Genomic DNA, 13,188 nt, shown 5'->3' with positions numbered 1-13,188 from the left:
CAGAACTTAGCGTCTGAGAATTGTTGCAATACCATGTGTTTTGTGTTGACTGTTTTTGTTACAGTATGTTGCTAGCTGCTTCACCCTTGTGAAGGTATTTTCACAGAAATAAAAGTGATAGCGGTAACAAACCAAATAAATCATAGTTACTTTATTATTCTGTAACGGTAACACCGGTTCCCATCAGATCACCGACGTTAAGCGCTGTCGGGCTGGGCTAGCACTTGGATAGGTGATCATCCGGTCTGCCGAGCCCTGTTGGCAAGGTGGGGCACTCAGCCCTTGTGAGGGAAACTGAGGATCTACTTAATTGAGAAGTATCGGCTCCGGTCTCATAAATTGGCGTACGGCCGGGAGAGCGGTGTGCTGACCACATGCCCCTCCATATCCGCATCCAGTGACGCCTGTGGGCCGAGGATAACAAGGCGGCCGTTCGGTACCGTTGGGCCTCCCAAGGCCTGTTCGGACGGATTTCAGTTTACTTTTTTTTATTCTGCAACGAGCCGCAGAAGACAGTGAGTTCCATGCAACAAAATACTGAGAAAGTATCCATGAATAGTCTCCAAAAGTTTGTCGGTGGAGTTCCGGTTCATCCTGCATAATAATGTCTTCAGGTCGAGTGCAACTTCGTCAGATAATACATCATCGCTATCGTCATTGTTTGCTGACGAACAAATTTCGATAATATCATCAGAAATAATAACGTCATTTACGAAATTAACACTTACATCCAACTGTCCTGAAATGTTTGCAAATGCTTCAATTGCTTAACGAGGTTCCACAGTAAAAACTTTGTAGTCCTATGCGTTCAGTTAAAATTCACCCCGAGATACTTTCTTCATCTTCATTCATGCACGAGAGACAGTGTGAAATGAAGAGTTCTTTTTGGAAGAGCGTGTAGTGTGGAGCTGTTGTGAGCACCGCAGGTAGCAGGTAGGTGTTGGTAACGTGGCGCCTGGTGTTGTGCGGGCAGCAAGGCGCTGCCCGTGGAGCGCGCGACGAGCCGCGAGAAGGGCCAGCCGCTGTGCATGGCGCAGTTCTACCGCCTGCTGGGACACTGCCGCACGCCGGGCGCGCCGCGCGACGCGCTGCACGACCACGCGGCGCGCAGCCACCACGTCGCCGTCGTCTGCAGGAACCAGGTCCGCCTCGCCCCTTCCCCCCGCCGCAACACCGCCCAAAGCCGTCCACGAGCCGCTGGCGTGAGGGACGCCTCGTACGTCTGCAACCCGCGAAGCAGTACCGTAGTGGGGGACGACTATCTGTTAGGCTACTCGCACCACAAACTCGCTTGTTCGCCAGTTCGTTACAGAATCTGTTCGGCAACTGAAACTTCCTCCTACCTCCGTGTTTCTACGCTGAGTAAATTTATGTCCATCTTTGAGGTTTCCTTCTTTTGTACTAACTTCATCGACTTTAAACATCATCCAGCATTGAAGATTTTCTTATCCGTCTGCCTGTGTTCCCTGCAGCCTTAACTGTATTGATTCTCCGTTGAATGATACAGCCTCTTCGTAATACGTGTTACTAGTCAAGATGTTTCCCGAACTCTTAGCCCTTCCTTTAGTTTCTTTCCTGACCTACTCTTAAAAGAACGAGATAGCTGTACAGCAAAAATGGGCCAATGCAGTTTTTGTCTATTTTTCCACATAATCGCTAGCAGCTTCTGTGCATGAGTCCTATCTTCTTAAATTCTTCAACGAAGATTCCTTATTTGTAACTCAAAGTCAATGTCGTACAATTTCGTAGTTCTATTGGAATTCCTTTTACTGTTAAAAAAGTTTCACCTTTTCAGAAGCAGTTTTACTCGCAGATAACCTATTTTTATTTTCTCCTTACTGCTTCTATTTTGCGTCTCCACACTTCCTAAATGCCTGATTGATTTAATTTGCTGCAAGCTTTTTTTCTTCCAATGATATTTTGACGCAGGTTTCATGTTTTCTGATTCTCAAGACTTTCGCTTTTTCTACGTTTTTCCTCATTCCGCACTCTTTTCACATTTGTTCTGGTGCGTGCTCTCCCTTGTGCTCGCATTATATTACCGTAATTCCTGTACAGGGTGAGACATTGTTTTCCTTTGATTATTGGCTTACTATGGCATGAAATATTGCACTGCGCTGCCTGAGACAGTGCGTCGACCATCAACAGTCACATTCATTTTCTATTGATTGGTTGATTAATTGAGAGGAGTTATGAGACCAAACCACGAGGTCATCAATCCCGATATTCTGATGTGAGCTACACAAGAAAGATGGTCTGCTAAACGTGGACGGATCCAGTCAGGAACGTTAAATTATAAAATAATGAACATAAAACACACACAGTAAAGGCATGAAAGGTGAGACCAAATCTAAAAATTGGAAAAAAGGGGGGCGGTCATGGGGTCACAGACCGAGAAGACTGCAAAAGAACTTCCAACCACAACCAACCTGCCCCTGCTCCAAGGCTAAAGGAAAACCTTATATCTGGAAATAAAAACCACTTTCACAGAGGAAATCGAGGAGCAGTTCAACCACCCATGGACCGCTGATAATATTACATTTAAGGAATTAGGAAGACTATACTTAACACGGAAGGCCGAAAGAAGGGGGTGCTCCAGCAATATGTGAGATATTGTCAGTCTGGCTCCACAACCACATTGTGCGGGTGGGAGGAAACAATAGGTGAGCCGTGTATGACCAATGCGTAAACGGCATAAAACAGTGGACTCCTTCCGAAAGAAGTGGAAGGAAGAGCGCCAAGCTGCAGTAGACTCCTTGATTGTGCGAAGTTTATTATTATGAGTCGTAGCGCTCCAGGTGGCATTCCACTTTTGGGCAAAGAGAGATTTGATACAGACCCGCATATCTACTGCTGAAATCATGAAAGGAAATGGGCGTATGTATCTGCTTCTCCAGCCAAATGATTAGCCACTTCATTCCCTGGGATGCCCACACACTTGTGACCCAGAGAAAGACGACTGAACAGGCTGCACGCTCAAGGGCAGCGAGAACGTCAAGGATAGCAGAAACCAAAGGCTGACGAGAGTACCGTCGGTCGATAGCCTGCAGGTTGTCATGGAGTCTGAACAAATTAAAACACTGTGGAGGGAGGCCTGATAAACAAAAGGGAGGGCCCTGTGAATGGCTAATAGCTCTGCGGTGAATCCCGACAATAAATGGTGTTCGAACCCAGTAGGAGACGTGAAAGCGTAACACTCTTTATCGTTTGTCTTAGAACCATCAGTGTAAAAGATGCTGTCATCCTGGGACTCTGCATAGATGTCACATACAAGACGCCGGAAAACCATAGGAGCGACGGAGACCTTAGGACCGTGGACTAGATCAGTTCTAATCCGTGGTCTAGGCACCATCCAAGGGGGGGGGGGGGGGGGGGAGGTATGGGAGGAAAGACAGGAGGGTGCAGTCCAGTGAGTGGAGCTGGAGATGTCGACAGAGGGAAGTGAGACACATGCCAACCGGCAATCCCACCTGTGGGTAGGTGTTAGAAGGGAGACATCCCTCGTTGGCGAATAGCACAGGATACACTGGTTGGTCAGGGAATTGGCGAATGGCGATTGCGTAAGAAACAATGATTTGACTCAGACATATGTGCAGAGGGGGAATCCCCGCTTCTGTGAGAGACTATCAACAGGACTAGTGCGAAAGGTACCAATAGCCAGATGCACCCCATAAAGATGGACAGGGTCAAAAAGTTTCAAACTGGAAGGAGCTACTGAGTTATAAACCTGGCTACCATAATCTAGTCTGGACAAGACCAGAGCACGGTAAAGATGGAGAAGAGTGGAACAGTCTACACCCCAATATGTGTTGGCCAGAAGACGGAGGCATTAAGATTCTACATACATGTATTCCTTAGGTGGCGAATGTGGGGCAGTCATGTCAGCTTGTTATCAAAAATAAGGTCCAAGAAACGGGACTGTGCTACAACATCGAGGAGTTGATTGCCTAAATAAAGTTCTGGATTGGGGTGCACTGTGGGTCGACCACAAAAATGCATAGGCAGCGTTTAGGAGGGAGAAAACTGTAAGCCATGGGCGGTGGCCCACGCAGAAGCCCATCGGATGATGCCTTGAAGCTGGAGCTCAGCAGACGCCACCGAGTGGGAGCTGCACCAGATGCAAAAATCGTCGACGTACAATGCCGGGGTAACCAGGGGCCCAACAGAGGTCACAAACCCATTGATGGTAATGAGGAAAGGTGTGACACTTAGCACAGAACCCTGTGGGATACCATTCTCCTAAATCTGAGGGCGCTGAGTGAAGCGCCAACTCGAACCGGGAAGAGCTGGTGGGGTAAAAACTCGTGGATAAAAATCGGCAGGGGATCACGGAAGCCCCAGTCATGGAGGGTAACTAAAATGTGATGGCGCCAAGCCGTGTCATACGCCTTATTTAGGTCAAAGAAGACCGCGACAAGATGCCGGCGGTGAGTAAAAGCCTGTCGAAAGGCTGATTTCTATCGGAGTAAATGATCAGCTGGATATTGCCCCCTGCCCAGAAGAGACACTGATACGGGAAAAAAAGGCCGTGAGATTCGAGTATCAATCATAACCTGCAGCTGACCATCCTTTCGAGAAGATTACAAAGACATCCGTCAGGCTAATTGGGCGGTAGCTCTCAGGAGACGCTGGGTTTTTACTGGGCTTAAGGATGAGGATGACTATACTGTCTTGCCATTGTTACAGAAAAGCAGCCATGAGCCAATTGCGGTTTAAGTCCCTTAGGGGCTGTTGCCTCTGGGAACCGTCCAAGTGTTAGATCATCTGGTTGTGGATGGAATCCGGGCCTGGAGCTGTGTCTCGTGAATAGTTAAGAGCCTGCATTAATTCCCATTCAGTGAAGGGTGCATTATAGGGCTCAACGTGGTGCAGGACGAAACAGAGGAGGATCTGTACAACTCTACTTTTCTGCTGGAGAAAGGCAGCAGGGTAGAAAGCGGACGACGGTGCCGTCGCAAAGTGTGTTATGAGGTGTTCTGGGAGGACCAATAGATCAGTGCACGTAATACCAAGGGAGCTTGGACCAAACCTGCGATGAAGAGTCACAGAGAAGGAAACACACCGGTCACAGCATTCCTTTTTATTCCGCTTAGTAAGGTACCGAGCCTTAGGACAGAGACGCTTGAAAGTAAGGAGGTTGGTCTGTGAATGGTGTCGCTTAAATCGCTGCAGCGCCGCCGGCAGTCCTGGACATCGACTTCGATCGACATCCTTGGTCCACCACGGTAACGATCTACGACGAGGGTGACTTGTGGATGGAGGACAGCTGCGCCAGCAGCATGAAGAACGGTGGCAGAGATTCCTTGCACGACTACATCCATGGAATTCGAGAGGGAGGGGTCAAAGTGGGCAGCAGACGCATATAAAGGCCAATTGGCGTTGCAGAATTTCTGGCAAATACATAACTGTCTTTCAGAAATCGGTTACCTATTTGTTTCCCTTCTTCTTGCGCATTTATTCTCGTAAGTTTCACACAGTAAAAAGAATGATATGAGCTTCACTGCATGAGCGTATAGAGGAAATGAAGAAAACATCTATGTAGCGGACATCTCAATATGCTAAGTCTTTTATCCCAACAACATCCTCCTCATAATTTCAGCTCTGTGGACGTTTACAAAAAGAACCTTCCAACGCTTCCAAGACCAATACAAGCAAGTACGATAACTGCGGATAACACAGGCGTCGTAGACTAAAAGTAAATCACTCAAATTTCATTTATGTGCTGAAAACTGACGATCAGTCTTCTGTTTGCTTGTAAAAACATCATTCAAAGTTACGAGGAAAGATATGACGCAGCTATTTCCGTTTAACATTCTACTTAATATAATGTGCTCATTATAGAAGTGAAGAATTAAGGAACACTTTGAGCTATTTACCAGCTACATACCGAACGCCTAACAACATGAGCGGTTCGTGGACGGCTTCCCCATCCCTAGATACCTTGGGCCTTAGCTGTGTATCGATGAATACCACCGGCACACCAGCACGTGCACACAGATCAGCCGGAAAACGAAGCCGAAGCCACCTCTTACTACTTACTTGCCTGCACAGCGCATGTGCCCTGATGCTCTGCTTCCAACCTGCACGAAGCAGATTCCTCTAGCGGACTAGCCGGACCACGAAACCTGCAGCAGCTTCCAGTCGACAATCAGAAGACGTTAACACCAGCATGCAAAGCTACCAGACACGACATTCATTTCTTTCAGCATGGTTGTACACTATTCTGTTATTAGTTTTATGGTGCTTTCTACTTTTCGTACATCCTGCACGGATGTTTGCTGGCGTTTACTGTTATTATTATTATTATTATTATTATTATTATTATTATGGTTTCTGTTTCAGTTTGAAATAAAAATCTTTATTTGAACCATGTACAAAGTTCTCTCCCTGTCTTAGAAGAATGTAGCTGAGACTCCATAAGAAATGAACATTGCTTAACATCGCCAAATTCTTAGAGTGCATAAGCTAGTAGTCAACATGAATTTCGTTAGTAAGATGTCAGTTGTTTCACAATAATGACGCTGGACGAGACATAAGAACTGATGTGACTCCTCGACCATCTACACTGAACTGTTTACGTTTGGCTATAGGTGCTAAGATACGCTGCTTAAAGGTACTCCTACTCAATGTTTAGCTAGTAGCAGTGCTACTACAGCAAACGATATTCATACTCAAAATTCGTCATTTTGTTTTTACGCTGTTGCCTGTTTATTTGATTCGATTTGAATCTCTAACAGATGCATGACTTCATTTCTTTAATCTGAACGAGAAAGTTTCTCTTTTGACTAACGTAATGACGATAAATTCAGTCTTAGAGTAACACGTAAGGTTTTTAATGTGCTCATTTTGCTTACCTCAATAACAAAAAAACGCCTGAGCTATACCAAAATTGAATATATATAGAACATTGTAGTACAAATAAATTCTTTCCATATGTATGCATAAATTTAATGATTGTCCCTGAGGTTACTGAAACTTTCTCCTGTAGGTTCACATTATGGGAAAAACTGAGGGTATTTTCAGTGTTTCTTTATTCAAAATAGGGTTATCTGAGAGAGAAAAAATACAGCAACTGCACATTGCATTCTTTCCGTGGTAACGGAGTACTAGATTTACATGAGAATGCTGTGCTCAATCTTCAGTGATGCTGAAGCTTTATCCGTATACAGGAACTCACGGAACATCCTTTACACATTAGTGCGAAGACAATGCACATTTTACATATCCTTGCGTTTCACTGTCACGCCGAAGACCAATACAATGTCTGACGACATCCATATAAAGTGACGTATCGAACTGAGGCAATCACCATGGTGGCGGCAGCCCTCTCTATGTCTAACGCAGAAGCTTCTTTCGTTATTTCGTTACTGATGAGTGCACTTATAAGTAAACAGAGTGAAAACGTCCTGACGATTGCAGCAGGCTAATAATGCAGAAACTCACGTGTCAGATGATGAGTTATATTCGAGGTTACTATGTACTTTTGCGAACCTGACATTTCTAAACTGAACGTAGTCGGGATTTGTGTGTGCTGCTGTGCTGAGCTTTTCTATGGGGTGAGTTTCGTGTCTGCGAGACACACTAAAATAATAGCCCCACTTATTACAGTCAGAATTACAACAATTTTCTCTTTTGCTAGATCACTAGTAAAACTTACACCTTCCGTTATTAGATCTCTTTGTCAATTTCAACTTTTTTCCCCTTCTGGACACTTCATTAGGCCGGCCGCGGTGTCTCGCGGTTCTAGGCGCGCAGTCCGGAACCGTGCGACTGCTACGGTCGCAGGTTCGAATCCCGCCTCGGGTATGGATGTGTGTGATGTCCTTAGGTTAATTAGGTTTAAGTAGTTCTAAGTTCTAGGGGACTCATGACCGCAGCAGTTGAGTCCCATAGTGCTCAGAGCCATTTGAACCATTTGAACCACTTCATTAGGTTTTCTATCTGACTATGAACCCAATTGCAAAAACGATTCACGAACTCCAAAATGCACAGGAACAAGAACCAATAGTTTTGATCGACTTGTGGTTTGGTAGTGAATTATCGGTGTAACGATTGTTGAGTCCAGGTTTTCAAACTCAGCTGTTTTCGGACTGAAACTTGAAATTACTAATTTAAGTTACGTTTTCAAGACTGCCTTTTAATTTCAACAGTCATATACCGATAAAAATGCGTTTTGAAGTAACGAAATTTTTACTCATCCCAAAAGGGTTTTATTAGAGCCGGAGTGTCATCACGAAAATTGGAACCATTTCGCATAAATCGGGATATAAGACGCACAAACTCTTAAGGAAAGCAAAAGCACTCTAGAGCATTTGTTTACTGGGATTTTTTTCTTTTTTTGGCCCACACTATCTGCTTCAAAAATATGGAAACCGTAGAGGCGGGAGTGGTAAGGGTTCCCTTACGACCGGCCGCCGTTCATAGGGTGAGGGAGGGGGGGTTAGTTCTGTAGCTGAAGTCTTCGCACAAACACGTATCTCGCAGAACTTGTAAGCTACCGCAAGCAAGTCTGTAAACCATCACATCAACTGGTTATGTCAGCACGAGCAGCAATCCGATAAATGAAAAAGTTGAAAATCAGACTCCATAGTTCTGGAGAACCGGAAGAAAAGCATCACACAAATAAAGGCTAAATCAAATGTTGTCCACTGTCCAAAAAAAGTTACACAGGATGATTCCGTGACTATGTTACAAACTTTCAGGGATGATGCATCAATTTTGGATAAGGGACCCTGGTTAGGAAACGACCGGATCGAAAGCAAGGAGTGAAAATTGTTCAGATACCTCTGACAGTAGAATGCTTGTACCGGTACTGTTGTTGCTACGATTTTATGGCAGGCCATTTTCAGAGGTGCTAGTATGGACCAAAACAAGAAAAAATGTCTACTAAAAACGGGCTCGAAAGTACACTCATTAAGAACCATTAGCACTTGTTCAAGCATTTCTTATACTGCATGTTCTATGGTGTCCATAGTTCTAGAGCAGGTAGTATGGACCAATACAAGAAAAAATCATCTAATAAAAATACGCTTTAAAACGTATACCATAAAAGCTAATGGCAATTGTTCAGTAGAAGGGATGTGGTGATAAAATACTCTTTTTTTTTCTTTTCCTGGCTCTAATAAATTACCACCTCAGAACAATGCAAACCAAATAGTCTTGAGCAGTGTATTTGACATTGCAAAGATGAACATGTGCTCATAGCTCTTAACGTATGAATTTCAGACTTCAGGTTTACTAGCAAATACGCATTATCGCATTATTATAAGTTAGGAACAGCAACATAAGTTAGGAACAACAACATATACACTGATGTATCTGCAGCTTATCTTGTCTAGTAAGGATCGAGATGATGAAATGCTTCCTTTAAATGACATTTTGGCGCTGATTAATGGAACTAGTGACTTTAATATGGGTGCTGTCCGGCCCCGGTAGCTGAGTGGTCAGCGTGACAGAGTGTCAATCCTAAGGGCCTGGGTTCGATTCACGGCTGGGTCGGAGATTTTCTCCGCTCAGGGACTGGGTGTTGTGTTGTCTTAATCATCATCTTTTCATCCCCATCGACGCGCAAGTCGCCGAAGTGGCGTCAACTCGAAAGACTTGCACCAGGCGAACGGTCTACCTGACGGGAGGCCCTAGCCACACGACATTTCATTTTCAATATGGGTGCTGTTTACTTTTCACACAGAGCTTACTTACGTAGCAGTCTCCCTACAAGCTGTTCATTAAAATCAACTAAATGTAAAATTTTCTTCTCTTTCTTATGCATCTTTCCTGGAGTACAAGAGCCTTTGGAAGTACCTATAGCTCCTTTATTCGCTTTATTGTGCGATGTGTAGCGGCAGTGACTCTGTCACCGTCTTAGCACACGTTTCAATGGGACTTTTACTCCCTCATCTGAATCTTCTGACAAATTTTGTATCATTGCCTCACTATGAAGCAATTTCCCTGCAGCTACGGTGTGGGGGGTTTGCAACGCCATGTCGTGTAGAAAAGAGAGAGACAGCAATGACAACGCTTATAATACTCGGATCGGCTTGCGACAGAGACAAAGTGCACACCTCAGCAGGCTACCCGCGACTGAGACAGCCGCCCCTTCATGAGAAAGGCATGGACTTGCCCAGCCGTCAGGACGAGAATGCTTTCCTGTGCCAGGAACACATTATTTTGCGGAAGATCTACCTGACAATCCTAGTTATACAGGATGTTTCACAATTGCTATTACAGGCAGAGGTTGTTTTGATAAGGGACCCCAGTCCCAAAATGTACCGGATAAATCTAAGTTTGAAGGGCGGATAACTTTTAAATGTCTTGCTTCGCAGTACGGTATATAATGGTAGAGTTTCATGAGGCATGTATCAAGAACATTTTCCAGATTGTGTCAGTCCATCACTAACATTTTCGTCGAACTACACCAACGGCGACGAAAAAGTAGTACTTTTGCAACTATACCAGCGCCGGCCAAACATTGCACTTGATTGTTCGCATTACAAGTTAGGTTTTGCTATACTGCAATACCGATTCTGCACTGCGGCGAGGTCGTTTGGAATATGTTACTTAGTTTACAAAATAAATAATAACCGAGACTACAACTTCTCGCTCTACGTTTTATAATTACATAAATAACCGATATTCATAGCTTTTCAATCACCAATTTACGGCGACAATGGCGCAATCCAGTTTCTCATCGTCACTGTTGTCGTAATAAGCGCTAAAACCGTTTTCATCGTCCTCATCCCCAAGACAACTCGTTAGCTGTTTATGGTGATTTCGACTGCCTATGTTGCTCGAATAAGTTTTTCGAAGTGCTCGACTTCTTTCCTCCAAGAGGTTGTGTGCACAGTCGCAATACTCGTAGCTTCACGCAACAGCCTTTCCACGTCTGTTGTTGTAAAGCACTTGTTATTGCTCGTTATGTCGACCTTCACATCATACTAACTGAATGGGGTTGAAATGGCTGTGACGTGATGGCAGCCTTATTATTGTACGATGATGCTCCGTGGCAGTTTCGTTTACTACACATGTACACATCGTAGGCTTAGTTTCCTTAACAAGTGAATATAACAGAAGCTTCGTCACATCCGAAGTAATATTTCTAGCCTGTAGTCACTGCACCATAATTTTTTTGTGATCGTTTATGGTTGGGACTTCGTTCAATATCACTGAAGGATATGTAGCATTGTCCATTACAAATGTTGTAGGGTCAGGAAACTTTTTTGAAAAGGATCACGAACCACTCAATATTTCTTCATGTTAAACATATTTTCCCTCATCCAGGCGGCTCTGAATCGTTACGAGTCATGTGCACAGCTTTCAACTTCTTCAGTAACACTCCCATACTTACTAACGTTCTCATACTAATTCCAACAGTTTTTGATGTTTGTTCAGTAACTTTATAGGCAGGAACTGATGGATGTCCGCGAATACTTACGTGTTCTCTCTCCTGCTCGTAAAACGAATTGTCCATAACCGCTTCAATGCCTCGCTGTTTAGGGGGCGCACCTCGATGCAAAGGTGCCTTTTTGGTAGTTTTTTCCAAGTAACAGAACCATCTAAATCACAGCGAAATAAGGCACAGTAGAAAGCAAGCAAGAGGTAGAAATCATACACAACGTACGTTGCTTCCAGCCGCGTCAAGTGGTTCAAATTTCACGAGCTTTACACGGAGCTCTGCTCGGCCAATCTCAAGTGGTAAATGACTGTTTTGTCGCCGACGCCTTTTCGTTATACAGCCGCGCTACTGGCTTACGTAGCAGCAGCCACACTGAGACAAGATATTTTGTATTCTCCAGGCGTTCTAAGCCGCAGATCGTCCTTCGCAGGCCTCATGACTTGTACGTTTTTCTGGGGGCCTGAACAGCGATGAGATGGTGTGGCTCTTGAGGAGCCGATTATTCTTTCCTAAAGATGTGCCACAGGAAGGCCAACACGCAAGTCTCGTGCTCTCCTCTTCGGTGGTGTTTCTTCTGTGCGTCCGATTGTGATACTTATTCATGATTGCAGCCATTTTCCACGAAGACTTTCCGGGGTAGTTTAGTTCTAGTGGCAAGTTTCAGCGTCTGAGACTGCTTTAGCACGATGGACTAGCCTGTTCATAGCGCCATGTTTCTGTGCCAGATTGTGGTGGCGGAGAGCGTGCAGATACGACTCTGCCTATGTAAATTTCCTGTACAGACTGTGACTGAGATTCCCATCGCTTTTCAAGCGAAGAAGGGCACCAAGCAATGGCAATTTGCCGTTTATCTCTACTTACATCGCAAAACCTAATGTGTTCGTGAACGTTGTTCAGGTGTTCTAAGAATTCTCTCAGTTTTTCCTGTCGAGACAATAAAAGTGTTCTAGAATGGATACGAGGTACTGGCAGAAGTAAAGCTGTGAGGACGGGCCGTGAGTCGTGCTTGGGTAGCTCAGTTGGTAGAGCAGTTGCCCGCGAAAGACAAAGGTCCCGAGTTCGAGTCTCGGTCCGGCACACAGTTTTGATCTGCCAGGAAGTTTCAACAAAACTGTTTTTGAGGCAACAATAAAAGGAACTTGGTTTAGCTAGAGCCGTGTCCAAAGCGATATCTTCATATTTCTCCATAAAAAATTTGCCTATGGACGGAGCTAACGGACTTACCATCGGCACGCCGTCCAGCTGTGATTGATCCGCGCCCCATGCCTAGCGCCTCGCGTCTCTCATTGTTTACTTGTTAAATTGTTAGGCTACCAACTCGAAAGGCATACGTCAAATGCAAAGAATCAGCGGCCTGGGTATAGGAGCTTTGACTGGCAAGGGCGCCCATACCCACGAGAAGGAGGGCTTCACCTGCCCCCTCCGAACTCCCCTAGATCTCAAGAGAAGGGGAAAAATAGTGCAGTGAGGTGTTCCTTTTTCAAGAAAATGATTTCAAAGTCGATACTACGTAGGTTTTTAACAGGGACGGAACTGAACTTTTTTTTGGATACTTACAAGTCTTCATTCGTCTTCCAAAATATAAAAAAAAACTGTGGGCCCCCGATTCCCTGTACAAACTGTTGTCCGGGCACATTGTAGCCTGATGCTCCAAGGACGCGCACCAGGCGTTGTCGACCGTGCAGCGGCGTAGCCAGGGTGGGGAAGGGGTCTATCACGCTTCGGGTGCCAGTTGCAGAGGGGCGCCAAATGATCTGCAAGACAAAGAAGATCCTCCAGACAATATAATATTATTA

The 13,188-nt window shown here is 44.9% G+C and overlaps 1 protein-coding gene across 3 annotated transcripts in view; it reads left to right on the top strand.

Moving 5' to 3' along the window:
- LOC126356585 (vesicular acetylcholine transporter-like) overlaps positions 1–13,188 on the top strand; it is an 886,345-nt gene that overhangs the window by 793,955 nt on the left and 79,202 nt on the right. For all 3 annotated transcript variants that reach the window (XM_050007384.1, XM_050007386.1, XM_050007383.1), the window contains one exon: positions 974–1,142. In XM_050007384.1, coding sequence (XP_049863341.1) covers positions 974–1,142 — 169 coding nt within the window. The remainder of the gene's footprint in view (positions 1–973; positions 1,143–13,188) is intronic.

The sequence above is a fragment of the Schistocerca gregaria genome, chromosome 1 (genome assembly GCF_023897955.1).
Source record: "Schistocerca gregaria isolate iqSchGreg1 chromosome 1, iqSchGreg1.2, whole genome shotgun sequence".
NCBI classification, from domain to species: domain Eukaryota; kingdom Metazoa; phylum Arthropoda; class Insecta; order Orthoptera; family Acrididae; genus Schistocerca; species Schistocerca gregaria.
The sequence above is the reverse complement of the archived record's forward strand: the minus strand, read 5'-3'. Positions and strand labels throughout refer to the sequence as shown.